At 46.9% G+C, this 24,602-nt stretch overlaps 2 protein-coding genes across 4 annotated transcripts; both read left to right on the forward strand.

Moving 5' to 3' along the window:
- Positions 1-8,969, forward strand: MON1B (MON1 homolog B, secretory trafficking associated). 3 transcript variants are annotated; one of them, XM_049864950.1, is made up of 6 exons: positions 6-264; positions 684-841; positions 1,694-2,023; positions 2,608-3,427; positions 3,806-3,953; positions 5,551-8,969. In XM_049864950.1, the coding sequence occupies exons 2-6, from the start codon at positions 694-696 to the stop codon at positions 5,749-5,751; spliced, it is 1,647 nt and encodes a 548-aa protein (XP_049720907.1). In that variant the 5' UTR covers positions 6-264; positions 684-693; the 3' UTR covers positions 5,752-8,969. The 3 variants fall into 3 exon arrangements, with proteins under 3 accessions (XP_049720909.1, XP_049720907.1, XP_049720908.1); XM_049864952.1 differs by lacking the exon at positions 1,694-2,023 and having other exon boundaries at positions 1-264; XM_049864951.1 differs by lacking the exon at positions 6-264 and having other exon boundaries at positions 287-841.
- On the forward strand, positions 6,673-22,284 carry SYCE1L (synaptonemal complex central element protein 1 like). Its single transcript, XM_049863769.1, has 11 exons — positions 6,673-6,897; positions 15,635-15,743; positions 17,381-17,440; positions 17,879-17,953; positions 18,565-18,612; positions 18,833-18,887; positions 20,443-20,506; positions 21,352-21,421; positions 21,515-21,638; positions 21,926-22,010; positions 22,114-22,284. Exons 1-11 carry the CDS (start codon positions 6,673-6,675, stop codon positions 22,282-22,284), a joined length of 1,086 nt encoding a protein of 361 aa, XP_049719726.1.
- Positions 22,285-24,602: the final 2,318 nt, after the last annotated feature.

The following is a 24,602-nucleotide window of genomic DNA, read 5'->3' on the forward strand; positions in this document are numbered from 1 at the left end:
TCAAACGCACAGTACTGACCCGGGTAAAAGAGGGCGGGGCGGCGTGAGACCACGATTGGACCAGAAGGGAGGTGGTCCCACCCTCTCTACTCCAGGATTGGCTGTGTGCCTTCCTCGCACCAACAGCTAGAGGTACGAGACGCTTGCCCGGCTTACCTCAGATAGCAGCTCGAGCTAGAACTGTGGGACGTATTGCAGAGGGATATCACTGGATTCCCTACCAGATCTGACGTAGCTCCTGGAGTGGCGCACGCCACCTCAACGGTGAGAGAGCACCAGTGGGGAGCGGGACCAGAGGGGTTGGGGTGCCGCAGAAAACGATTAATGCTCCGCAACCGGAAGTCTTTTGAGAGTGGCGTCACACCCGGAAGTGTGGCAAGACAGCTGCCGCACCCGGAAGTGTGATGCTGCCGCCGCTGCGGGAAGTAATGATATCCGGCCACTTGAGATACGGGTTTAAAACAGATATTTATGGGTCTTTATTTCTTGAGCTCTGGTTGAGCCTCCCTTTTCCTGGAAGTGTTGAAAGGTGCCACTATTCGGTCATGTTCTGGAATGTCTCATCTTCTTGAAGCCCGTGTGGAAAACGGGCACTAGGACTGTGGCCGAGGGAACGCGCTCTGTAAGGGCTTTTAAGAAGTTTTTCTGCTGCCTGTCACCTCCCCGTACCTCCTCCTCCCCAGGGATGTGCAGATGGACGCCGGCGGAAACACTGCTGCCCCAGCACCGGCGGACGCGGAGGACTTGGAGGCCACGCGGCTCTTTGGTGAGGAAGCTGGAGACAGTGGAGGGGTTCAAAAGGATCCGCCGGATCCCGGAGACCGGGACCTGGAGGAAACAGGTAAGTCCTCTCCGCACTGTGGATTTGGGAGGAATCCCAAGGGGGTGTCATTGTTTGTTGGGGAGGGTCTGTGAGGGACCAGTGAGGAGTCTTTTGGGACTGAGAGCAGTAGCTTAAACCATATTTGGGTCAACAGGATGTCATTGTGAACTCAGGATGGAGTTTTAAGTCATCGAGGAACGAAAAGGGAGCCAGTGGGTGTCAATGGATGTTTAGTGGAAGGGGGTTGACTAGTCTTTGGGGACATTGGCGGGGGGAGGGGTCCGTGAATGTCATTGAGAGAATATGAAGTCATTGGAATTTTATGGGAAAATTTTTGAGGCATAGGTGTGAATGTATAATAATTCTCATCATTGGAGGATCAGTGGGAATAAATGGGAGGATTTCATGGGAGGTAATGGATGTCATTGAAGTTGTGGGTTTTAGCGAATGTTAATGATATTCATGGCGGTGGAGGTCATTAAAATCTTGTTTCTTAGTGAGTATTAACAGTGGTCATTCAGAGGTAACTGGATGCTCTGAAGACTTGGGTATTAGTGGCAGTTAATTGCTGTTATTGAAAGGGGAATAATTGGTCTTTGGGGACATAGAGGGTTCAGTGAATAACAGTGAGAGAATATGGGATTATTTGGACTTTAAGGGGAATCATTGAAACCTAAGTGTTAGTGGATATCATTGAGAGGGGGTCCTAAGGTAGTCAGTGGTTACTGGGAAAGGGGGTAGGGAAGATATCTAAAGATCTGTGCCAACATGCAAAGGTCATTGGGAGGCTGGGGGGATTTGATGGGTCCTTGGGAACATGGGGTTTGTGGAGGTCCACAAGCAGATGACCTACCAGGGCCTCCCTTTCAGGATCCAAGGCCAAGGACCAGCTGCCGAGCCTTCTGTCATCACTGCCCCAGTCAGAGACCCCATCAGGCACCTGTGAGCCCTGGAGCCCCACAGCCCCTAGGAATAGTCCCACAGGTGGCCCTGAGAATGGGCCTGGGGGCCAGGGCGGGGACCCCAGTGACGAGGACTGGCGCAGCCAGCGGAAGCATGTGTTTGTGCTGAGTGAGGCTGGCAAACCCATCTACTCACGTTATGGTAGTGTGGAGGCACTGTCGGCTACCATGGGTGTGATGACAGCCCTTGTGTCCTTTGTGCAGAGTGCAGGCGATGCCATCCGCGCCATCTATGCTGGTGAGCCAAGGGGCAGTGGCAGATGGGGGACAGTGACTGGGGAGCTGGCTGGCTGGGGATATGTCTAACTGGTTGACTGGCTGGAGGTCTATCCAGCCAGCCATGGGTAAGTCTCTGCAGGACTCTCCAGTCAGTCAGAGATGGGTCACTGTGTGTGGCCGGCCAGTCAAGGGTCTGTCTTTTGGTCTGAGGGTTTGGTTTGGTTCTGAGTGATTGACTGACTCACTGGGGTCTTAGTGACTGGCTAGGTGCTTCCTTGTTGCCTGAGAGTGTGACTACAAGAGCCGTGTTAGGGTTGACATGTATGGCTGAGTTGGAAGACTATATGTCAGTCCTTACTCCATCTCCCCCCAACCCTGTGCTCTGTGCTTAATGTACCCGACCTCTTGAGAACCCGCTCATGTCTGTCCAAATACGCAGGCTCCCCCAGCATGTTCTTACCCTAGCCCAGGTGCCTATAGAGTGACTATGTGGGCTCAGATCAGAGATGTGTATGTTGGGGACAGGGAGACAGAAGTGCCCCACCTCAGTGCCTCCAACCACCCCTGAGCTCTGCCTCTTTGCCCCACCCCTTCTCTCCCCAGAGGACCACAAGCTGGTGTTCCTGCAGCAGGGCCCACTGCTACTGGTGGCCGTGTCCCGTACTCCTCAGTCAGCAGCCCAGCTGCGGGGGGAGCTGCTAGCTGTGCACGCCCAGATTGTGAGCACGTTGACCCGTGCGAGTGTGGCCCGCATCTTTGCACACAAGCAGAACTATGACCTCCGCCGCCTGCTGGCTGGCTCAGAGCGCACGCTGGACCGGCTTCTGGACAGTGTGGAGCGGGACCCAGGTGTGCTGCTCCTGGGCGCCGTGCGCTGCGTGCCTCTCGCACGCCCACTGCGGGAAGCACTGGGCGCACTACTGCAACGCTGCACAGCCCCTGGCCTAGCACTGTCGGTGCTGGCAGTTGGCGGCCGGCTGATAACAGCAGCCCAGGAACGGACTGTGCTGACTGAGTGCCGGCTGGACCCAGCTGACCTGCAACTGCTGCTCGACTGGGTGGGTGCACCAGCCTTTGCAGCAGGCGAGGCATGGGCACCTGTGTGCCTACCCCGCTTCAATCCTGATGGTTTTTTCTATGCCTACGTGGCCCGCCTGGATGCCATGCCTGTCTGTCTGCTGCTGCTTGGCACTGACCGTGAGGCCTTCCATGCCATGGCTGCCTGCCGACGCCTGGTTGAAGATGGCATGCGTGCCCTCGGTGCAATTCGTGCCCTTGCAGAAGTTGCTGGGCTCTATAATGTACCGTCAGCCAATGCCCCTGCCTACAGCGTGCAGGCCGTGGGGGCACCCGGCCTCCGGCACTTCCTCTATAAACCACTGGACATTCCCGACCACCACCGCCAGCTGCCCCAGTTTACCAGGTGGGCCCTGACCCTGTGGGCAATCAGCCGGGCAGGAAGGTTTGTTTGACAGGGAGTCTCAGCATCTCATAGACATGACTGGGGAGAGGTGGCCACTCATGCTCTAGAAGGATGGAATAGGATGGGTCTCTGTCTGATGAGGGAGGCTCAACCACCAACCCCCAGGAATTCCCTACTCTAATGGGGAGGAGAGCCTCTGTGTTTAGAGAATCCCCTAGTCTGATGAGAGAGGCTCAGTCTCCAAACGCTTGAGAATCCTCAAGTCTAATGGGAGAGGCCCAGCTCCCTAACTTAGTTGAAATCCCTAGAGTGAGAGGGGAGATGGGCCAGCCAAGAATAAACTGGACTGACCTTGTCCCCTGCATCCCTCCATGGCAGCCCTGAGCTAGAGGCCCCGTACAGCAGGGAGGAGGAGCGACACCGCCTGTCGGATTTGTACCACTGCCTGCACGCGCGCCTCCACAGCACCTCCAGGCCCCTGCGCCTCATTTACCACGTGGCTGAGAAGGAGACACTGCTGGCCTGGGTGAGTTCATTCCCACTTCACGTCTCCTTCTCCCTCCATTTGTCCACTCCAGCCATAACAGCTTCCATAACAGCACAGAAAGCCTGGGCTATGCCCTTGCTCGCAACACTGTCTCCACCATTACATACTTGTGTTTGGAACCAATGAGGATCAGTCAATCACAGTATCTGCTTATCGTGCATTAGCCACGTCATTCTGTTTGCTGGTCTCCCATTAGCTACCAGTACAGTGTCTTTGACTTTCAGGAGGTCCCATTAACAAACATCATTGTGTCTGCTGATTATCCATTAGCCGCCAGTTCAGTTTGACTTTGTGAGTCCCCGGCACCCCTTAAACACCACAGGCTTAGTACCATGCTGTGCCTTCTGCCTGGGGCCTCCTTCCCTGGGGCCACCTCAGGGCTCTCAGACTTCCTCTGAGTCTGTTAAAGGTAAGCCATTCAGGGAGGCCTGTCAAGGTGATCCCATCAGAAATGGCACCTTCCCCCAGTGCCGTTTGTTTATTAATTTATTGCATGCCTGTTGTGTAGTAAAAGAATTCCTGTATACCCTTGACATAGTTTACCCAGATGTTAACTTACCAGAATTACCAAGCAACTTACCAAAATCAGGATAATACACAGAATTCATTCACATTTCACCAGTTGTCCCAGCGATGCCTTTTACTGGTCCAGGATCTAATCCAGCATCACGTTTCGTGTATTTATTCCGTCTCCCTATTCTTGTTTATTTTGCAACAGTTCCTCAGTCCTTTTTGTCTTTTATGACCTTGACACTTTTGAAGGATACACAGCCAGTTAGTTTGTAGAATGCCCCTCAAATTGGGTTTTTCTAATGTTTTGTCATGATTAAATTGAGATCATGCCTTTTGGGCAAGAATACCACAGAAGTGATGTGGTACTTCCTGCATTCTATTAGGAGGCACCTGATACTGGTTTGTCCCATTGTTAACTTTGGTCACTTGGCTAAGGTTGTGTTCACCTGGTTTTTCCACTGTAAAGTTAGTATTTTCCCATCTGTAATTTATTATGATTATGTAAATATCATGTTTTTTATCATATTCTCACCCACTAATTTGTACATCCATTAATGATTCTTAACTGCAACAGGTACCACTTTTGTGTTTGTCAAATGGTGTTTTTCTAACTCCATCATTCCTTCTACATTTATTGGCTGTGATTCTACCATAAGGAAGAACTTTACCTTCTCCTGTTTATTCGTTTTTTTATGTCAGTATGGGCACATGGGTTTTTTCATTTATTCACTTGGCTAAAATCCTTTGCTGTTATTTATTTTGATGTTCACATTATTTCTGATTTAGCCTGGCTAGTTTCTTTGTCTGTTGGACATGTCCTCGTTGCTATTTGAGCACTTCTTATTTTCGGGCATAAGATGTTCCAGACTCATTTTGCACTTTCTCTGCACCAGTCCTGGAATCAGACACTTTTCCAAGGAACCTTTGTACCTTTTAGTGGGTAATGGTATTTAAAAACCAAGATATATGGCAGGCCCAGGATTTTAAATCACAGGAGGTCTCACTAAGGGGAGGCCATGGCCAGCTCTGGCCCATCTGACTCTGTCCTCTCTCAAACCCCCAGGTGACCTCCAAGTTCGAGCTCTATACGTGTCTCAGCCCTTTGGTGACCAAGGCAGGTGCCATCTTGGTAGTGACCAAACTCCTGCGCTGGGTGAAGAAGGAGGAGGACCGGCTCTTCATTCGTTACCCACCCAAATACTCCACACCCCCTGCCACCTCTGTGGACCAGGCACCCCATAACGGCTTTTTCACTGGACTCTGAGAGGCCAAGCTTCCCAATGAGGCAGTGCTGGGAGTGACCAACTCTGGCTTTTATCTATCTTCACCCTAGAAGCGTGGTTGAGGGGGGTTTCCGGCTGGTCCCTATTTCCCTGGGGAATGGGGCAAGAAAGATCTGAGGCCCTGTCCACAAGTGGGAGGGTGGGTAGCAGCTTGGCTACACATCAGATGAGCAGACTGCACCTCCACCTCTGGGGAAATTCTTGAGTCTCCCCTTTCCCTTCCCTCTGCCTCACCACCTCCACCTGGATGATGTTTCAAGGCTGTCCTCTCTAAACCTGGGCACCATGTCTTCTGTCCCAGCATTAAGGGCCTGCCTCTCCAGTGGAGTGTCCATGGATAACCAGGCTTTCAAGGGCAGGCCACAGGGCCTCTGGAATTGGGAATGCAGGGCCGTCCTGTGCCTGGATCCAGCCTGTGCCTGGAACCAGCCTGAGGATAGTTTAAAGGAAAAACTACGTAGATGGCCTAGAACTAATCCCTACCAGGATACTCCTTTGCCCTTCATATCCTTGTCTTCATCTCTCCTCTGCCAAGAAATGACCCCAATCGATGTTAGACGCTGCTGATGTTAATGAGAAGGTGGCACCTGGCATCTATATATGTGACCAGGGTAAAACACCTGGCTTCTCAAGATGGTGGCTGAGATCTGGAAATTTTCATAAGAGGTGCACTGGGCTTCCAAGCCTGCATTTACTTGTCCATGAAATGGGGATAACCACCTCTCATAGACTGTTAAATGAGGATTTGTAAGGGAAACAAAGGGACTTGAACTCTTGTGTTCCACGGTACAGCATGTGCACACTTGTTCCAGACTTTCCCAGTCTGCACAAGTGGCCTAAAAAAGGGAGACTTCCCTAGCGATTCTACGTGGCGTGCACAACCTTCATTCCTCAGTTGCCCAATGACCTTGATCAGGGGCTTGCCGTCTCACACGTTCGCGCCAACTGCTAATCAGGGGCGCCTTATGTTCTGCGCTTGCCCAGAGCTGAACTCCCGGTACCTAGATCCGGATCAGCTGAGGGGACTGCTGTGCCCTGCGCGCATGCGCACTGCAGAGTCTCTGTGCGCGTACGTTTGGACCAATCATCGGCCAAGCCGGCTCACCGCGCTGGAAAATGGCGGGCAGGTTGGAGCCTTTGAAAACGGAATCGCTTGGAGCCGTGGTTGAGGCTGAGGACGCTGAAGGTAGTGAGGGCGAGTGGTTTGTACCTCTGTCTGTTGGGGTCAGAGGAGGAAAGGGTTTTCCCATTAAAATAAGGGTAATAATACTTTGTAAAAAATGGTAAAATTTTAAGCCTTTTGTTATTAAGAAAAACTTAACCGTTCCACAAAGTGGAGAGAAATAGTGCGCACATTCTCATCGCCTAGATTAACTTGTCATCTTTATTGGATATATTGCTTAACTATTTTAAGGTAAAGACTAAATAATTCAGTATGCGGCTTATAAAAAATAAAAGGAGGCCCTCACAAAAATCACCCTGCTACTTCTACACCTAAGAAAACTAACAATATGGCATTCCCCAGGACCGTCTCACACCCAGACCATAACCCAGTTTCCCCTTGGGCAGCACTCTGCATGGACTCTTAAATCTTTTAAATTGAGAATAGCTTCTCCCACAAACAGCTTCTTTCCTTCAGGGCATTGATTTATTGAACAATGACCCCTACCCCTTGAAGAGAAAAGAAATTTTTGTCCTAGAGACCTTTAGAAATTGCAGTCCAGCAAAGAGAAGGAAATCTCCCAGGACAGTAATTCACTGGTATGCCCTACCAACCTAAACCCGATGCCATGTAGTGGTTACCGCCTCATGGCGACCTTACAAGACAGAGTAGAACTGCCCAATAGGGTTTCCAAGGTGTAATCTTTGCGAAGCGGACTGCCACATCTTTCTCCCGCAGTGCGGCTGGTGGGTAGGAACCTCCGACCTTTCAATTAGCAGTCCAGCGCTTAACCACTGCGCCACCAGGGCTCACTAGTATGCCATATGCGTCTATACAATACATATATTTTTTAATCATAGAAATTTTCCAAACGTACCAAAATAGAGAAAATAGCATAATAAAGGTCTATATACCCATCATACCGCTTGAACAATTATCTGCCCTCCTTCCCTCTATCTCTAATGCCTCCGCCCTTTCTCTTGAGACCACTATGTTAACAACTGTTGGATTGCAGCCTGCCAGACCTACCTGTGCACACATCGACAATAACTAGTTTTTTTTCTGTCCTAGAACGTAAACTCCATGACTGTGTTTACTGCTCTTTCCTTAGCACCTAAAACAATGCCTGCTGGATACACAAAAAAATAAATAAACTTTTTTTTTTAATAAGTGTATGAATAGTGAAATAACTGACAGAATAGGCCCACGCTGTGTGCCAACTATCAACAAAGGAGAGACAAATAATCAAGAGAGGTGCAAATAGATCCCAATTATTAATCACCAACTATGGCTGCCACTGTGCTTAAAACTAATATTATTCTTTCAAAATTGAAGATGCAATTAACTTCACCAGCAGTGCAGAAATTGAAAAGAATATCAAGTTGCCATTTTTAACCTGTAGAATAGGTTTGATAAAGGGAGGGATAATGTCTAGTATTGATGACCTTGTGGGGAAGCAGGCCTTCCCTTGCTTCTCTGTAAAGGAACTGACCTTACTATCAAAGGCTTTGCTGAGGACAGTTTGACAGGTTGTTTTTAGCATGGAAAATGGTACTCTACATCTCCAGTCACCATGTGAGGTAACCATAGGAGAACATACAGTTACATGGTCATTGGAATATTGCTGGTGGGAGCAAAAGATGCAAGAAAAAAAAATTCTAATTAAAATTAATTAAAAATTCATTCTAAAAAGGATAAGGTCATTATTGACACAGAATGATCTCCAAAAGAGACCATATTTTTATGAGAGAAAAGCAAACTTGGATTTTAAAAAAGGAGGTGTTAACTATAGCCCTGTCTGTGTTGCACAGAAAAATGTCTAAAGACTAAAACTTACTTGTTGACTCTGGGCAGAGGACTTCAATTTTGGGGTGGTACAGGCATGGAGGCATTTTTGAGATTTATTACTTGATTTTTCTTTTAGGAAAATAGAAGTAGTAGTATATAATTTTAAAATGTAAAGGAAAAAAGGGAAATTTTTTAATGGCATCTGAAGATAGGATATTTCTATTGGATCAATGTTAGCATCCTGGTTTTGATACAGTTACCTGGTAGGGTATCCTTATATATATAGGAAATATACACTGGAGTATTAAGGAGTAATGGGGCATCATGTCTGCAACCTACAGTTCAGAAACACTCACAAATGGGGAGTCTGATACAAGGGTAAATGGGAGTACTGTGGCCCATTCCCGCAACTTTCATGTACACCTGCAATTATTTCAAAATAAAATGTTTAAAAAGGGGCTCATACTCTACAGCCTGTTTTGTAACATGGAATGCTTTTTTTTTTTTTTTAATCAAGATGTTAGTTCGATTATTTAAAAGATTTACTGATGGTTCACTCTCTGCCTTTCCTCATGACAGGAAAGCACAGGTAGAGCTTTCAAAGAATGGTTGTAAAAGCCAGCTGTAAGAGACATTTGGGAACAGTCAGGGAAATTTGCATACGGTCTGGATATTGGGTGATACTAAGGGATCATTGTTAGTTTTGTCCTGTGTGATTATAGGATTGGGGCCTTCTAAGAAAATGTCCCTGAGTAGTTGACACTCAGTGAAATGTCTGTGGATGAAACACCTCGAAACCTGGGATTTGCTTGAAAATACTTCAGCACAGGAAAGGCTTAGATGAAGCAAATATGGGTGAATGTTAGTAATTGTCAGATCTAGGCGATGACTAAATGAGGGTTTGCCATAGTGTCCTACTTTCGTGTGTGTTTTAAGTTTTTTCTAATAAAATATTTTTAAAAAGTCACTAACACGCTCCTTTGTTATTAAACTAGCTTTACTTTTGTTCTGTTTCACCGTCTATTGCTCTAGGTATGTCTTCATGTACTGTTTGGCTACGGTACGTGCTTTATGAGCTGCCTTTCCTATTCTCTGCCCATTTTTGTCTGGAGAAGAATGGGCCACTGAGATTTTGACCTTTATCATTGATAAATTGATTTCAACAGTTTAAGATGTTGCAACTATTTCTCCCTTATTTTGTTGTTGATGATGTTTTAATTTTTAAAATAACACAGGCTCATGTTAAAAATAAACAGAAGTGTATATGGTGAAATATAAACAATCATTCCTATTTCCCAACTATCCCGTCTTATACTCCAGAGGTAACAACTGTTGACTTTTTTTTTTAAATATCTGGCTACAATTTTTAATATACATTATACATAGATTTGTCAATTGGCAGTTACATACTGTGTTTTTCTAGCCAAATAAGATCATATGATGCTCAAAGTTATGCACTTAGGTCTTTTTCCCCTTTAATGATATTAAAGCCATCTTTTTATATCAATACATATGAATCTATCTCTTCTTTATTAGCTATATAATATTCTGTGGTGTGGATGAACCATAATTTGTGCCCCTTGTTGATGGACAGTCAAGTATTTTCCCTCTTTTTGTTACTATAAACAATTCTTCAGGAATATCATTGAATATACCTTTGTGCATACTCAAGCAAGTAAACCTGATGGATAAATTTCTAGAAGTGAGATTCTGTCTTTAAAATGTTGTTGTTGTTGTTGGTAGGTGCCACGGAGCCAGTTCCGACTCAGTGACCCTGTGTACAACAGAATGAAATGCTGCCCAGTCCTGTGCCATCCTCACAATCATTGCTATGTTTGAGCCCATTGTTGCAGCCACTGTGTCAGTCCATCTCTTTGAGGGTCTTCCTCTTTCTCGCTGACCCCTTACTTTACCAAGCATGATGTCCCTCTCCAGGGACTGGTTTCTCCTGATGACATGTCCAAACTATATGAGATGAAATCTCGCCATCTTCACTCCCAAGGAGCATTCTGGCTGTACGTCATCCAAGAGAGATTAGTTTGTTCTGGCAGTCCACAGTATATTCAATATTCTTTGTCAAAACCATAATTCAAAGGCATTAATTTTTCTTAGGTCTTCTTTATTAATTGTCCAATTTTCACATGTATGTGAGATGATTCAAAATGCCATGGCTTGGGTCAGGCACACCTTAGTCCTCAAAGTGATATCTTTGCTTTTCAACACTTTAAAGAGGTCTTTTGCAGCAGATTTGCCAAGAACAGTCATCGTTTGATTTCTTGACTACTGCTTCCACGGGCATTGATTGTGGATCCAAGTAAAATAAAATCCTTGACAACATCAATCTTTCTCCGTTTATCATTGTCTTAGTTATCTAGTGCTGCTATGACAGAAATACCACAAGCAGATGACTTTAACAAAGAGAAATTTATTCTCTCACAGTCTAGCAGGCTAGAAGTCTGAATTCAGGGCATCAGCTCCAGGGGAAGGCTTTCTCTGTCAGCTATGGAGGAAGGTCCTTGCCATCAAGCTTCCCCTGGACTAGAAGCTTCTTAGCACAGGGACCCCAGTCCCAAGGACACCCTCTTCTCTTGGCACTACTATCTTGATAGTGTGAGGTCCCCAGGTCTCTCTGCTGGTTTCTTTTATATCTCAAAAGAGATTGACTTAACACACAACCTAATCTTATAGATTGACTCCTACCTTGTTAACGTAATTGCCCCTAATCCCACCTCATTAACATCATAGAGGTAGGATTTACAACACTGGAAAATCACATCAGATGACAAAATGGTGGACAATCACACAATACTTGGAATCATGGCTAGCCATATTGATACCCATTTTGGGAGTACACAATTCAGTCCATGACATTCCACCTTTCTAGACCTATTTTTTTTAGACCTATACTAAAGTCCCAGCGAGCCGCAAAAGGTGAAGTACAGAGTGTGACCCAGAAGGAGGTACATTACACTCCAAAAGAACTGCTAGACTTTTCTGATATGTACAAATAGAAACCTGAGAATATGTGTGGGAATGGTTATTAGGGATGTGGGATAATAGTGTCAGGAACATAAAGATAGATCAATCTGAGTTTATTAATATGGGCCCACGAAGCACAGATTCTTCAGTGTTTCAGCTCGAGAAGTTAGGAAAGGATCTAATAGTTTATTTGGTTGAGTCTCTGAAGCATGGATTACGCAGTGGCCTACACTAAATCGAGGTGAAGTACAATTAGACCCACAGACCCACACTGAGTGCCCAGAGGACATACCGTTTACCACAGCTGTGAGCACAAATTTGTGAAGGGTGCCCCAGCATCCATGAAGACTGCTGTAATTGCTATCTTATGTAAATCAGATTTGACAGTGGGAACTGCCCTAACTGAATTGACACCTAATTACAAGACTTGACAGCAACAAATTTAATTACAATGAGGCTGACTGGACCCTGTGGTAGGTAGTAGGGGCCAAGTGACTGCACTCAATCTACAAAAACAAGGTGGGCATGGTTATAATAATGGACAGTGGAGTCAAAGCAGTAATCAGAATGGTCTGACTGGTATGGACTTATGGCTTTGGATACTTAGGAAATCTACTAAATATTTATTTGACCTGTACAAGCAGATGAATTCTAGGTCAAGTGAACAGCAGTCTAACTCAAATTGCTAGAATAGAGAGTCACAGTCCCTCAATCAATTCCCAGACTTGAGTGAATTTTAAGGCCAGATCCCCTTAAGGAAGGACTTCAATACATTATGAAAACATTATACTGTTAATCTTTCTCCCGGCCTTCCCCAAGTGGATCTATAGCCTTTTACAAGAGTGACTATTCAAAAAATTCACTGGGGTAAAGGAAATAATCAGACTTTTTGGGGATTACTGGATACTGTCTCTGAGCTGACACTAATTCCAGGAGATCACTTAGAGTGTCTCTTAGTACTACCAATTCTGATATGACTACTAATGGCCCAGACCCTTCAGGAATGAAGGTTTGGGTCACCCCACCAAGCAAAGAACTGTGACCAGCTAAGGTGCTTGCTGAGGACAAAGGGAATATGGAATGGGTGGTGGAAGAAGATATTTCTAAATATGAGTTACAGCCATGTGACCAGTTGCAGAAATGAGGACTGTAATTGTTATGGGTAATTCTGCTTTGTATGTGTGCATCAAATATTTTTGTTTTCTTCACATAAAATATAAGGTGTAAACAGTGCTAGTGCATTTTTGGGTGTATGTATGTTGTATCATGTTAGGGTGCAAGTATGACTTTATAATTGTCTTTATTCAGGGATTATGTATGGTTTAAGGAGATGTGTACAGGTGCCAAGTTGACAAGGGGTGGACTGTGATGGTTAAGGTTGTGTGTCAACTTGGCTGGGCCATGATTCTCACTGTTTTGGCAGTCATATAATGTGATCACTTCCCTGTTGAGATCTGATATGCAACCACCTGCTTGATGGGATCTTCTGCAAGTAACCATTCATTTGAAAGGGAGTGGCCTGAATGGAATACAAGCAGACATTTTTGGGGCTTGGGGGCTTTTTCCTCACGCTGGATCCTTCAGCTGGCTGCTGTTTGTCTGACCTCCGGTTCTTGGGACTTGAGCTAGCAGCTTACCTGTGGTCTTGCCTGTCGATCTTGGGATTCATTGATCTTCGCAGCCTGTGAGCAAGATCGCTGCTCTCTGCTCTGCTGATCTTGGGTTTGCCAGCCCCTGTGGCTATGTGAATGAGGAGAAGCCTCTATCCCGACCCATGGACTTGGGATGTTCCAGCCTCCACAACCGTGTGAGCCATTTCCTTGATATAAATCTTCATATATATATATTTATATGCTTTACTGGTTTTGCTTCCCTAGAGAACCCAAGCTAAGACATTCATGATGTTCTTTACTGGTCCAGCTGTGAGGATTTTTGTTTTCTTTATATTGAGGTATAATCCATACTGAAGGTGGTAATCTTTGATCCTAATCAGTAAATGCTTCAAGTCTTCTTCACTTTCCACAAGCAAGGTTGTGTCATCTGCATATTGCAGGTTGTTATGAGTCTTCCTCCAGTTCCAATGCCCTGTTCTTCTTCATGTAGCCCATATTGATAGCACTTGCCAAATTGCTTTCTAAATGTTGATACCAAAACAAAACCAAACCCCTTGCCATTGAGTCAGTTTCAACTCATAGTGACCCGATGGGACAGGGTAGAACTTCCCCATAGGGTTTCCAAGGAGCAGTTGGTGGATTCAAACTGTAGACCTTTTGGGTTGCAGCCAAGCTCTTAACCGCCACACCACCAGATGTTCCTAAATTGCCTTCCAAAAGGTTGTGTGAATTTCCATGGTCATCATGTGAATGTGTATTTTCCCAGATCCTCACCAACACAGGACATTGTCAGACTTCTTATATTTGCCAATTTGTTAGGTGCAACATGTAACCCTGGTTTAATTTGTGTCTCTTCAATTATACCAGAGGTTGCTTCTCTTTTTAAATATCTATTGGCCATTTGGGAAGCCCTGGTGGCATAGTGGTTAAGTGCTATGGCTGCTAACCAAAAGGTTGGCAGTTCGAATCCGCCAGGTGCTCTTTGGAAACTCTGTGGGGCAGTTCTACTCTGTCCGATAGGGTCACTATGAGTCAGAATCGACTCGAAGGCACTGGGTTTGTTTTTTTTGGTTTTATTGGCCATTTGTGTGTCTTTTTCCATGAACTGTCTGTTCTTCTTCCTTCCCTACTCTTCCATTAAAAAAGGTGTTCCCCTTCTCTATATTGATTGAATTTTAAAAAATTATTATGGAAATTTCAAACATACAAAGAAATAGAGAGGATACTATAATGACCTCCTTGAGGCCATCTGCAAGCCTCTACAGTTATCAGTTCTTGGCCAGTCTTGTTTCCTCTCTAACTCCATTCATCCACTCTCTACTACCCATTTCACCAAAACAAATCCCAGATGTTATTTTCATTTTATTCACAAATATTTCTGTATCTTATCTCTAAAAAAAGGACTAAAATAAAAAACCATACTAATCATCACACCTAAGAAATAATAATAATTTCTCTATATCATCAAATAGTCGGTATTCATATTTCCCTGAATGTCTCAAATGTTTTGTTTTTACAAAATGCTTGTTCGAATAAGGATTCAAATAAGGTTTATTAGTTGCAGTTAATTGATACATACCACAAGTCTCTTTTAATCGCAGTTAATTGATACATACCACAAGTCTCTTTTAATCTAGAGGGGTTCTTCTCTCCTTTTTTTTTTTTTTTTTTCCTTTGCAATTTATCTATTGAAGAAATCCGGCTGTTTGTCTTACAGAGTTGCCACAGTTTGAATGTTGCTAACTGCAACCCTATAGTGTCATTTAACATGTGCCTCTGTTGCTTGTATTTCCTCTATGTTAGTATTTAAATATGGAAGCCTGATAAGATTCAAATCCCTTTTTTTTTTTTTTTTGGCAAGAATCCTTCCTAAACAGTGTTGTGTTCTTTGATCAGAAGTCTCATTGTACCTGGTTGTTTTTTTTTTAATAATAGCAGCCATTACCTAGATCCATCAATTCATTAAGAGTTTGCAAATTGTGGCCTATAATGACTTTAAAGAAAGTCATCTGCATCTGTCTGCCCTATTGCATTGGCTAGAACTTCAGAATTCGCTTGAACAGCAGCAGCAGCAGTGAGAGTACATCCCCTTCTTTCACCCCTGAGCTTCATTAAGGGGATATCTGTGGTGTCCTTTGACCCTTCAGAGAGCAGCTGGCCATTAGGGACCCTGATTCATCCAGTACACACCATCAACCTCAGGGACAAGTAGTATCTCACTGGGGCCCTGCTCTGGCTGGACACCTGCCCCCCAGCCTATCCTTGACTCCAGCCCAGGGGCATCTGTGGAACCCACTGGGACTTTCTTCCTTCCCTTCCCAGATGGACCTCTTACTGGATCCTGTAATTGTGGTTTTCGTCTCCACAGGACAGGCCAAGTCTTCGGAGAAGAGTGAAGACTTGCTGGCAATGGTGAAAAAGCTGCAGAAAGGTCATGTGTCTCCTGTGTCTGAGGCTTGGCCTAGGGCTTGGAGTCAGACAGACATGGTTCAAACCTAGACCCCACAATTCACAACCTTGGAGAATCATCCCATTACACTTTCTCCCTCTTACACAATTTAATTCTTTGAATCAAAAATATGGCCTCGTCTCATGATTTAAAATTCAAGAAGTACAAGAGAAAAAACCTGTCGTCCTCCTCCCCACACCTACACCAGTCACCCATTTCCCTGCCCCACAAGCCAGCAGCATTTGTTTCTAAATTCTTAGTATCTTTTTAGAGATTCTTTTTTAATACATTCATGAGTTGTACTCCATGTCTGCCTTTTTTATACACAAAGGGGAAAAGGCCTTGCAGATGGTTTTGTACCTCGCTGTGCTTATTGAAGGGGACCAGGGGAGCTAGCCTGCACCCAGTAACCACATCAGAGCTGAGGCAGAGTGTGGGACAGGTTCGATGCCGGACCCCCCAGCCCATCCTCAGCTTAAAATGTTGTAATCTGTTGATCTGTTCCTAATAAAATGGAGCCCTACCCTGTAGCTGTATGCAGAAGCTGTATGTATTGGAGCTGCTGCCTAGGCTAAAATTAGGTATACAAACTGTAGAGCTAGAAACAGAGTGACCCTGAACATCTCCAGTAAATCAAAGATATCCCCCCCCACCCCGCCCCACCCCAGGATTTCTGTCCTTCATAATGATATCTTGGAGCACACTCACTGTCCTGGAAGTCACAGGAGCTGGGGTTGGTGGCCTCAGAAAATCCAGGGCCTAAGTTCATTAACACCAGAGTGTCTTACGGGTTGGCAGTTAGATCCTGCAATGGCTGGACAGCTTCTCTTTACCCCTACTCTATCCTGCTGACCTAGAAGCCAGTGAGGGCCCAGGAACAAAGCACTGAAACTGGTACTATGAGAATTTAGAGAACTGGGGAACTTGCAAGCTACTACCCACAAAATGAAAGCACAAATGATGCTAATACTGGAGTCCAGATTGACAGAGGTGACTGATGACCCACCCTGCCAGGCTTTTAACAGGATCAGGCACAGGAGAGGTCTTTATTGACTCCCCTCACACTCTGAATTGAATCTAGATGCCTCCAACGTGGCCCAAGAGGCCTTGAGAGATCTGCTGCCTCCGTTTCCCCCACTTTACCTCCTGCCACTGTTCACTTGGTTAGTAGACCCGAGCCATACCAGCCCGCTCACCGTTCCTTTGGACACTTGCCTCACTGACCACCACTGCCTGCACAGCTCTGTACCTGCTATTTCCTCTGTCTGGAATACTACCCGCTCCCAGAAGTGCAAAGCAGTTCCCCTCACTTGATTGGGGGCTTTTCCATACCTCAAGAAGCACCTTCTACCCTTTTGCTCTTCAGTCTCTTCATTTCTCTTCACAGCAGTTGCCACCACCTGACTTGATATCATATATGTCTGTCTTTACTGTCCATCTCCCCCACCCAGTATGCAAGCCCTGCAAAGGCCTCTCACAGAGCCTGGCATACAGCAGGTGCTCAATAAATGCATGTTGATTGAGAGCAGCAGAGACCCAGTGCCAGCACCCACTCCTCCATCTGCCTTGAACAGCAAGGCACCTGTCTTCTCTGGCTCAGTCTGTCTTTCCTTCTGCAGAGGGAAGCCTGGAGCCACAGATTGAGGACCTGATTAACCGGATCAATGAGCTTCAGCAAGGTAAACTGAGGCCATCAAAAAGGGCCAGGACTTTGAAAGCTTCCATTTCCTCATCTGTAGCATTCAGGTCCCTGTAGGGTTGTTGGAGGCAGGGCTTCCAACCAGTTTGTTCCAGTTTGAACCCCTGTTGAGAATTTTCATTTCTAACGAGTTCCCAGGCAATGCTAATACTGCTGGTTAAGGACCTATTCTGAGAACCACTAGTAGAACAATGGTTCTCAAAATCTATTATACATAAGAATCACCCGAGGATCTTGTTAAACTGTAGATTCTGACTCAGTATATCTGGGGGTGGAAATGTAAATTCTCAGCAGGGGTTCGAACCAGAACAAAATGGTTCAAAGCCCTGGCTTGAAGACAAATGTGAAATATTACAGTCTGCAAGAGAACAGTAAGGCTGGAGGCTGTACTCACAGTGTTTTCCTTCTTTTGACCCAGCAAAAAAGAAAGCCAGTGAGGAACTGGGAGAGGCCCTTGCGCTCTGGGAGGCCCTGCATAGGGAATTAGACTCATGTAAGTGGGGCCAAAGAGGGACAGAGCGATCCCATGATGTTCCAACCTCTCTATTCTCACCAGACCCCTGTGCTGCAGACCAAAATGCCCAGCGGGGTCCCCTGCCACCGCTTCAGATTTAACTCCTACCTCTCTCCCTCCCCACCTGCAATGCTCTTAGTGTATATATGCAGGTCAACTCTTGCTATCTCATGTCTTTTTTCAGCTCTCAGTTCAAACTTCACCTTGACTGGCCTTCCTGGATGTCCCCACTTAAAAACAGAATCCTATCCTCTCCTTGTCATACCCATGCTTGATCTGTTTCTTCAAAGCCTCATTTCTACCTGATGTGGTGTATTTATTTATTTACTGTCACCAGTCCCTTCCGAGTAAACCATGTGCATTCTGCAGGGTCTTCACTCCTGCACTTACAGAGAATGTGGGCACAGAGGGAAAAGGCTGGATCGGGGTAGTCCCCAGTGGGAGATGGCAGCAGGGGTGGCAAGGAGACACCCCACTTTTCCTGGAGCTGGATCTTGCCTTCTGTGTGACCTCGGGTATACCCTTTGCATGAAGTTAGAATGGGAGCACGATGTGGCCCCTGGGGACTGAAGTGTTACTGTGTTTTCTAGTGAATGGTGAGAAAGTGCACCTAGAAGAGGTCCTGAGCAAAAAACAAGGTATTGCTCTGTCTTCCTTATTCTACCCCACCACCTGACAAAAGCCCATCTGCTCATCTGTCCAGAGACCTGAGTCACAATGCTTCCTTCTCAAATCTCCTCCTCGCTGCCACCTCACTCGCAGTGAACACCAGTGTCTTCTCAGTGCCCAATATAATTGGGGCACCATCACCTCCACCCAAGATCTATCACAGGGACCCCTTGATTCCTTTCTCCACAGAGACACTGAGGATCCTGCAGCTGCACTGTCATAAGAAGGAAAGTGAGGTTCAGAGGTAAGAGGTCCTGCCCCAGCTCCTTCCAACCTTATTTCCCCAACCCAAAGGAGGGAGGGAGAGCTAGGGAAATAAATCTTGGACATGCACGCCTTAATTCCCTTCTGTAAAATAGAACAGTCAAACAAGGAACTTCCCCACTCAGCTCTAACATTACATCGCGATGTTAAGATTAACTTGTTAGATCATCCACTGCTAATTTATTTATGAAATGAATTCCTTCTGCTGGTGTTTTTCTAAGCTTTTCCTTGTTGGTCATCCAGCTCCTCTGCCATCCATACATTTGTCTGGCTGTACATTGAGGCCTCCAGTCATCCATTTACCCACCCATGCATAAGTGGATCTACTCATGCACTTATCCAACCAACCAGCCAGCGAGCCAGGCAGCCAGCCATTCTTTCATCCATCTACTCACTTATCCACACATTCATTTGCCCCTTCAGCCAAACAGCCATAATCTCTCCAACCATCCCTCTAACCATCTTCCATCCATCCAACCATTCATTCATCCTCTCCATCCTTCCAAGCACCCATCCACCTATCAGTTCATTTCTTCACCTTGCCATTCATCCAGACATCTATCTATCCTTCCAACAATCCTTTTATTTCTCCATCCAGCCATCATCCTTCCACACATCATTTCTCCTTCCAGCCACTCATCCATCCAATTAACTGTCTATCCAACCATCTATTCGTCCATCTTTCCACCCTCTGAACATTAACTTCGCACACTCCTATGACCAGAGGCCTCACACATTGATGCAACATGATTTTAATTGTGTGGAGAAACCTGATGATAGTTAATGTGTGTGTGTGTGCTTAACCACACAACATACACTGTCTACCAAGCAGTTTATGATTCATTTATCTACCTAATCCTCCCAGCGACATTTATAGGAGTTAGGACTAATGTTGCCTTCCCACCATCACCACCATTTTAAATATGAGGCAACAGATCCAGAGAGGTTAAGTAACTCATCCAAAGTTAGCAGATCCAGACTTTAAAGACAGGACTTTAGAATCTGTGATGCTGAATCACCACACTCATCACAAGGATTTTTCAGGAAGTCAAAATCTGATGGAGGACAAGATGGACAGGGTGATAGTCTTGACAGAGCCCCATAAACTTCACATTCAATCAACAGAAGAAGGGTGAATGTTGGGGACAGACACCCCCAGGTCCAATTCCAGCTGGGGTGAATGGGGTCACTCAGAGAATATGACTGAGGGTCGCCTTTCCTTTCCCAGGAAGCATGTGTTGCAGGACTGCACAGAACAAATATCTGTCCATAATTCTCAGATCAGAGAGAGGAGCAAACAGAGGAGGCTGGGGTAACCACTAGGTCTTGGCTTGGTGGGCCACTGGATAGAGGGTGGGGGAAGGCACATGAGGGAAAGTTTCTTGGAAGAGGGGCTGTGGGAGCCAAGACTTGAGGAATAAAGCCCATGAAGATTCTCCCAGCAGAAGGAACAGAATGGGCAAAGATCTGAATGTCTGTGATGAGCAGCCCCCAACCTCAGCCAGGCCTCTCATTCCTGGGTGGTCGGCCCCTAGGTTGGATGTCAAAGAACAGCTGGAGGAGCTGATGGGCCAGCACAAGGACCTCTGGGAATTTCATGTGAGCCATCATCATCACCTCTACCCAGAGCCACTCCTCCCCAGCTTTAGCGTCTTCACACCTGTGTCCGCACTGCTAAGGCCCTACTCCATGGGATAGTCCTGACTCCTTTATTCCTCTCTCCCACCCACTCAATCCCTCAACTGTTACCTGGCCACTTCTCACTGTCCCCCACTGCCACACCTAGTATCACTAGCCATTGCTGATCCCTCTTGCTCACCTAGAGTCTGCCCACCTTGCAGTGGCAAATGGAAACCCTGCAAAAGCCATGGTTGGGTCATTCCTCCACTCAACTTTTGTCCATGGATGCATCAGGCACCATTCCAGGCAGGAGGGGACAGTGGTGAACCAAAGGGCAAATCTGCTGTCCCCAAGCTGGTTGGGGGAAGGAGGGAGGCATACTGACTCTGATCAAGAAAATAAGTAGGTAAATGGATCCTGTAGTGTCAGGGAGGAAGGCCTAGCTGTATAGGTGACATCTGAACACAGACTGAAGGAGTGAGGGAGTGCTCCATGCAGGTACCTGGGTGCAAGTGTTCTAGTAGAAGGAAGGGCTAGTGCAGAGGCCTTGAGGGCCTAATGGTGCCTGACTTGTTTGTGGAACAGCAAAGGTGAAGGCACATGAGGGAGTGGGAAGAGATGAGATTCCCAGAGGTACATGGGGAGCGTTAAGGGGAATGGGTCTCCGCTAGCTGCCAGCCACAGCAGAAAATGCACGTTGAGTTAATACAGTAGTCATGTCAATCAATGACCCACTTCTTTTAAGAACTTTACCAGAGGCGCCAAGGAAGGGGGCAAGGCGAGCGATGCTGGCATACTGACAGACTGGCGTCATCTCCTCACAGATGCTGGAGCAGCGATTGGTCCGAGAGATCGGTGCCCTGGAGAGCAGCAAGGCGCAGCTGCTTACCGAGGGTGAGACTCCAGGCAGGGTGGGGGGCCAGGGGCGGTCCCGGCCTCCTGGAGCCCTGGCCCCGCCCTGATGGCCTGCCCCCCCCCCCCCCGCAGAGATGCTGGTGCAGGCGAAGCTGGAGGAGGTGGGGCGGCGGCTGCGCTCGCAGCCGGAGGTAGCAGGCACCCCACCAGTGAGCGATGGGCCCCTCCTGAACCGCCCGGAGGCCACAGCCGTCGGGTGAGAGTGGGAAGAAGGTCTGGGCAAGGGAGGAAGGGGCAAGAAGGTGGGCGATGGGCGGATGTCCCCAGCACTGCCCCTCCCGGAAGGGGAAGGGCTGGTTCTGGGGAAGGTTAGCGGGACTTCTAGCAAAAGGGGCTCCTCCCACCCAACCTACTTTGCCTGTCAGCGTGACAAGGGTCTTTCTCAGGGGTTCTCTGAACAGAGGTATCTCGTGCCTAGGGCTTCCTTCCCCAGCACCCCTACTCATGCTCTCTTCTTCCTCTTTTCTCCGCTGTACTTCCCAGGATGAAGGTGGAGCTGGAGAAATTCAAGGGGCAAGCCCTGGCTGAAGCCCAGAGCGCCCCAGAGGAAGAGGCCGGCAAAGGAGACGTAGGGAGACTGTGGAGGGAGGGGGGAGGGAAGGGTGTCCCTGGAGATCTTTGAGAGAGGGCTCTGTGGGGGAGAAGAACGTTCCTGGCGGGGGCACCGTCAGGGCGAAGGCGCTGAGGAGGAGTCGCGGACCAGAGTGGGCTGCAGGCCAAGGTGTAGAGAGCCGGTCCAGCAGCCTGACTCCCACTCCCCGCAGGGCTCCCGTCTCCTCGGCGCCGCCCTGGAGCAGAAGGATCTAGAACCGAGGGCAGAATTGGCCTTGACGCCCCCCTAAGGCCGCCTCGACCTTCTTTCAATACCTGCCAAGAAATAAAGACAATGATTTCGGACCGCCCTCCACCTCCTCTGCTGAGTCTGTGCACCAGGAGTCAGTGGGGTTGAGGGGCAGCCCAAGATGCGGGGGGGAGAGTTGTTGGCCAGACTGTGTACACCGATTCCCGAGGAAGGTGAACAACAGGTGCCCATAAAATGCTTCTGAGCAGGTTATTGAATGAATGTCAAAGCCCGCCTGACAAGGCAGCAGGGCCACCTGCCACCTCTGCCTCATCCAGGGTTCAGGAACCATCCATTCACCAAAACGGCTAGAGGGAGCCTGTTAAAAACCCATGTCAGGTCCTGCCCACCTCCTATGTCCAAAGTAAACTTCCTCAAGCCTCCAAAAGTCATAACTTCCCACAGACTCCCACTGACCTTGGGACCTGACTGCCTACTCCCACATTCAGTTCTAGCCGCACAGCTGCCTTTCCACCCTTTTGAAACACTCCAAGCAGAGTCCCAACTCAGGGCCTTTACCCTGGTAGTGTGCTCTTGCTCCGGGTCTCCTCAGGGCTTCTGTGCTCACCACCGATCTGTTAAACTTGTCAGTTGCTCAGGGAGGCTGGCCTGGATCTGTGCTTTATTGTTAGCTGCTGTCAGGTCGCTCCTGACTCATGGCAACCCCATGCACGATGGGATGTGACTGTTGTGATCCATGAGATTTTCACTGGCTGATTTTCAGAAGTAGATTGCCAGGCCTTTCTTCCTAGTCTGTCTTAGTGTGAAGCTGTTCTGAAACCTGTCCAGCATCATAGCAACACTCAATCCTTGACTGACATATGGATGGTGGTGGTGCATGAGGTTCATTGGTCAAGAATCAAACCCAGGTCTCCAGCATGCAAGGTGAGAATTCTACTACAAAGCTACTACTGCCCTCAATGCAACAAGTGCTACCCACTCAAAAACCCACTGCCATCGAGTCGATTCCAACTCATAGCGACCCTATAGGACAGAGTAGAACTGCCCCACAGAGTTTCCAAAGACAAGTGCTACCACTTATTAAATTTACACTGATTAAACAAGCATTTTTGGTGTCAGGGAAGGTCTCATGAGAGAGTTGTGTCTGAACAGGGAGCTGAAGTGGGGAAGTGAGAGAGTGTACCATGTGGGTATCTGTAGAAGGGTGTACCTGGCAGAGGGAATGGCTCATGCAATGGATGTGAGAGGTGGAATGAACTTGGGTGTGTTTGAGGAACAGTGAGGAGGAGGCCAGAATGGTGGAGCACAGTGAGGTAGACAGGGATGGGAGATAATATCAGAGAGTTCCTAGGGACCCAGTCAAGTTGGGCCTTGTCCAGTGTACAACAGGGCCTGTTGTACAGCAAATGCTCAGCAAATGTTAGCTGTTTATTATGATTCATTGTTATTCCCAGTTCATAGATGAAGGAAACTGAGGTGTGTGTATCACAAAGAAAAGGGTCTGCTATGTCCATTAACTGCTCAATAAATTTATTATTATTATTCCCAGACTACAGATGAGGTACACAAAGATATATATCCCTTAGAACAGAGCTTTTTATACAGTAAATGCTAAATAAATGGTACCTATTTTTTTTTATTACTATTACTATTCTCATTATTATTCTTGTTATTCTCAGTCTAAAGATGAGAAAAATTGAAGCAGTGAATCTCTTAAAACTAGACTGTGTACAGTAAACCCTCAATAAATGTTGGGTCTCACCATTGTTGCTGTTATTATTCCCAGTCCATTGATGTGGCTCAGAGAACTTTAATCCCTTGTGCATGGCTCCTGCCCAGGCCCAGCTGACTCCAGACCTTGGCTAGACCCCCTGCCCCACTGACACTGTTACTGCCTTATGCCAGCCTGCCTCCAGGGATCTTTAGGGCATTTATTTTAATGTCTTTTTTGTCATCCCCTCTGTGTCACATGAACGGGAACAGCCTTGATATTCTGCTGACTCATCATTCTCCTCCTACTATTCAGAGCCTTCCTTTGCTAATCACTGGCAGGGTGACTTCAGCAAATTACTAAAGTCTCCAAATGTCAATTATTACATTTGCAAAATTGTGATACCAACCGAACAGAATTTATTATAAGCCTCCTCCCAGAAAGCTTCCCTGAGGCCCTGGACCAGCTAAATTGACCCTTGTGTGGATGCCCTGCAGTACATGGTGATAATCGGTACTCAGGAATCTCTCTCCCAGACTGATCTCTCTGAGAGTGGAGACTGACCTGTCCCACTTCATCTTCCTGAATCCTAGTAAAAGTCTGAAAAACACTAAAAAGATGTATTTTTGTACATGTGTGAGATGCCT

This window comes from Elephas maximus, chromosome 21, assembly GCF_024166365.1.
Source record: "Elephas maximus indicus isolate mEleMax1 chromosome 21, mEleMax1 primary haplotype, whole genome shotgun sequence".
Taxonomy (NCBI): domain Eukaryota; kingdom Metazoa; phylum Chordata; class Mammalia; order Proboscidea; family Elephantidae; genus Elephas; species Elephas maximus.

What these genes read in the sequence shown, in the direction of transcription:
- MON1B (XM_049864950.1), top strand. Translation starts at nt 694, where the DNA reads ATGGACGCCGGCGGAAACACTGCTGCCCCAGCACCGGCGGACGCGGAG. An exon ending in CCGGGACCTGGAGGAAACAG is followed by an intron (nt 842 to 1,693) that starts GTAAGTCCTCTC and finishes CCTCCCTTTCAG; the next exon opens with GATCCAAGGCCAAGGACCAG. An exon ending in AGGAGACACTGCTGGCCTGG is followed by an intron (nt 3,954 to 5,550) that starts GTGAGTTCATTC and finishes TCAAACCCCCAG; the next exon opens with GTGACCTCCAAGTTCGAGCT.
- SYCE1L (XM_049863769.1), top strand. Translation starts at nt 6,673, where the DNA reads ATGACCTTGATCAGGGGCTTGCCGTCTCACACGTTCGCGCCAACTGCT. An exon ending in AAGGAAAGTGAGGTTCAGAG is followed by an intron (nt 18,888 to 20,442) that starts GTAAGAGGTCCT and finishes GTCGGCCCCTAG; the next exon opens with GTTGGATGTCAAAGAACAGC. An exon ending in CCGGAGGCCACAGCCGTCGG is followed by an intron (nt 21,639 to 21,925) that starts GTGAGAGTGGGA and finishes TGTACTTCCCAG; the next exon opens with GATGAAGGTGGAGCTGGAGA.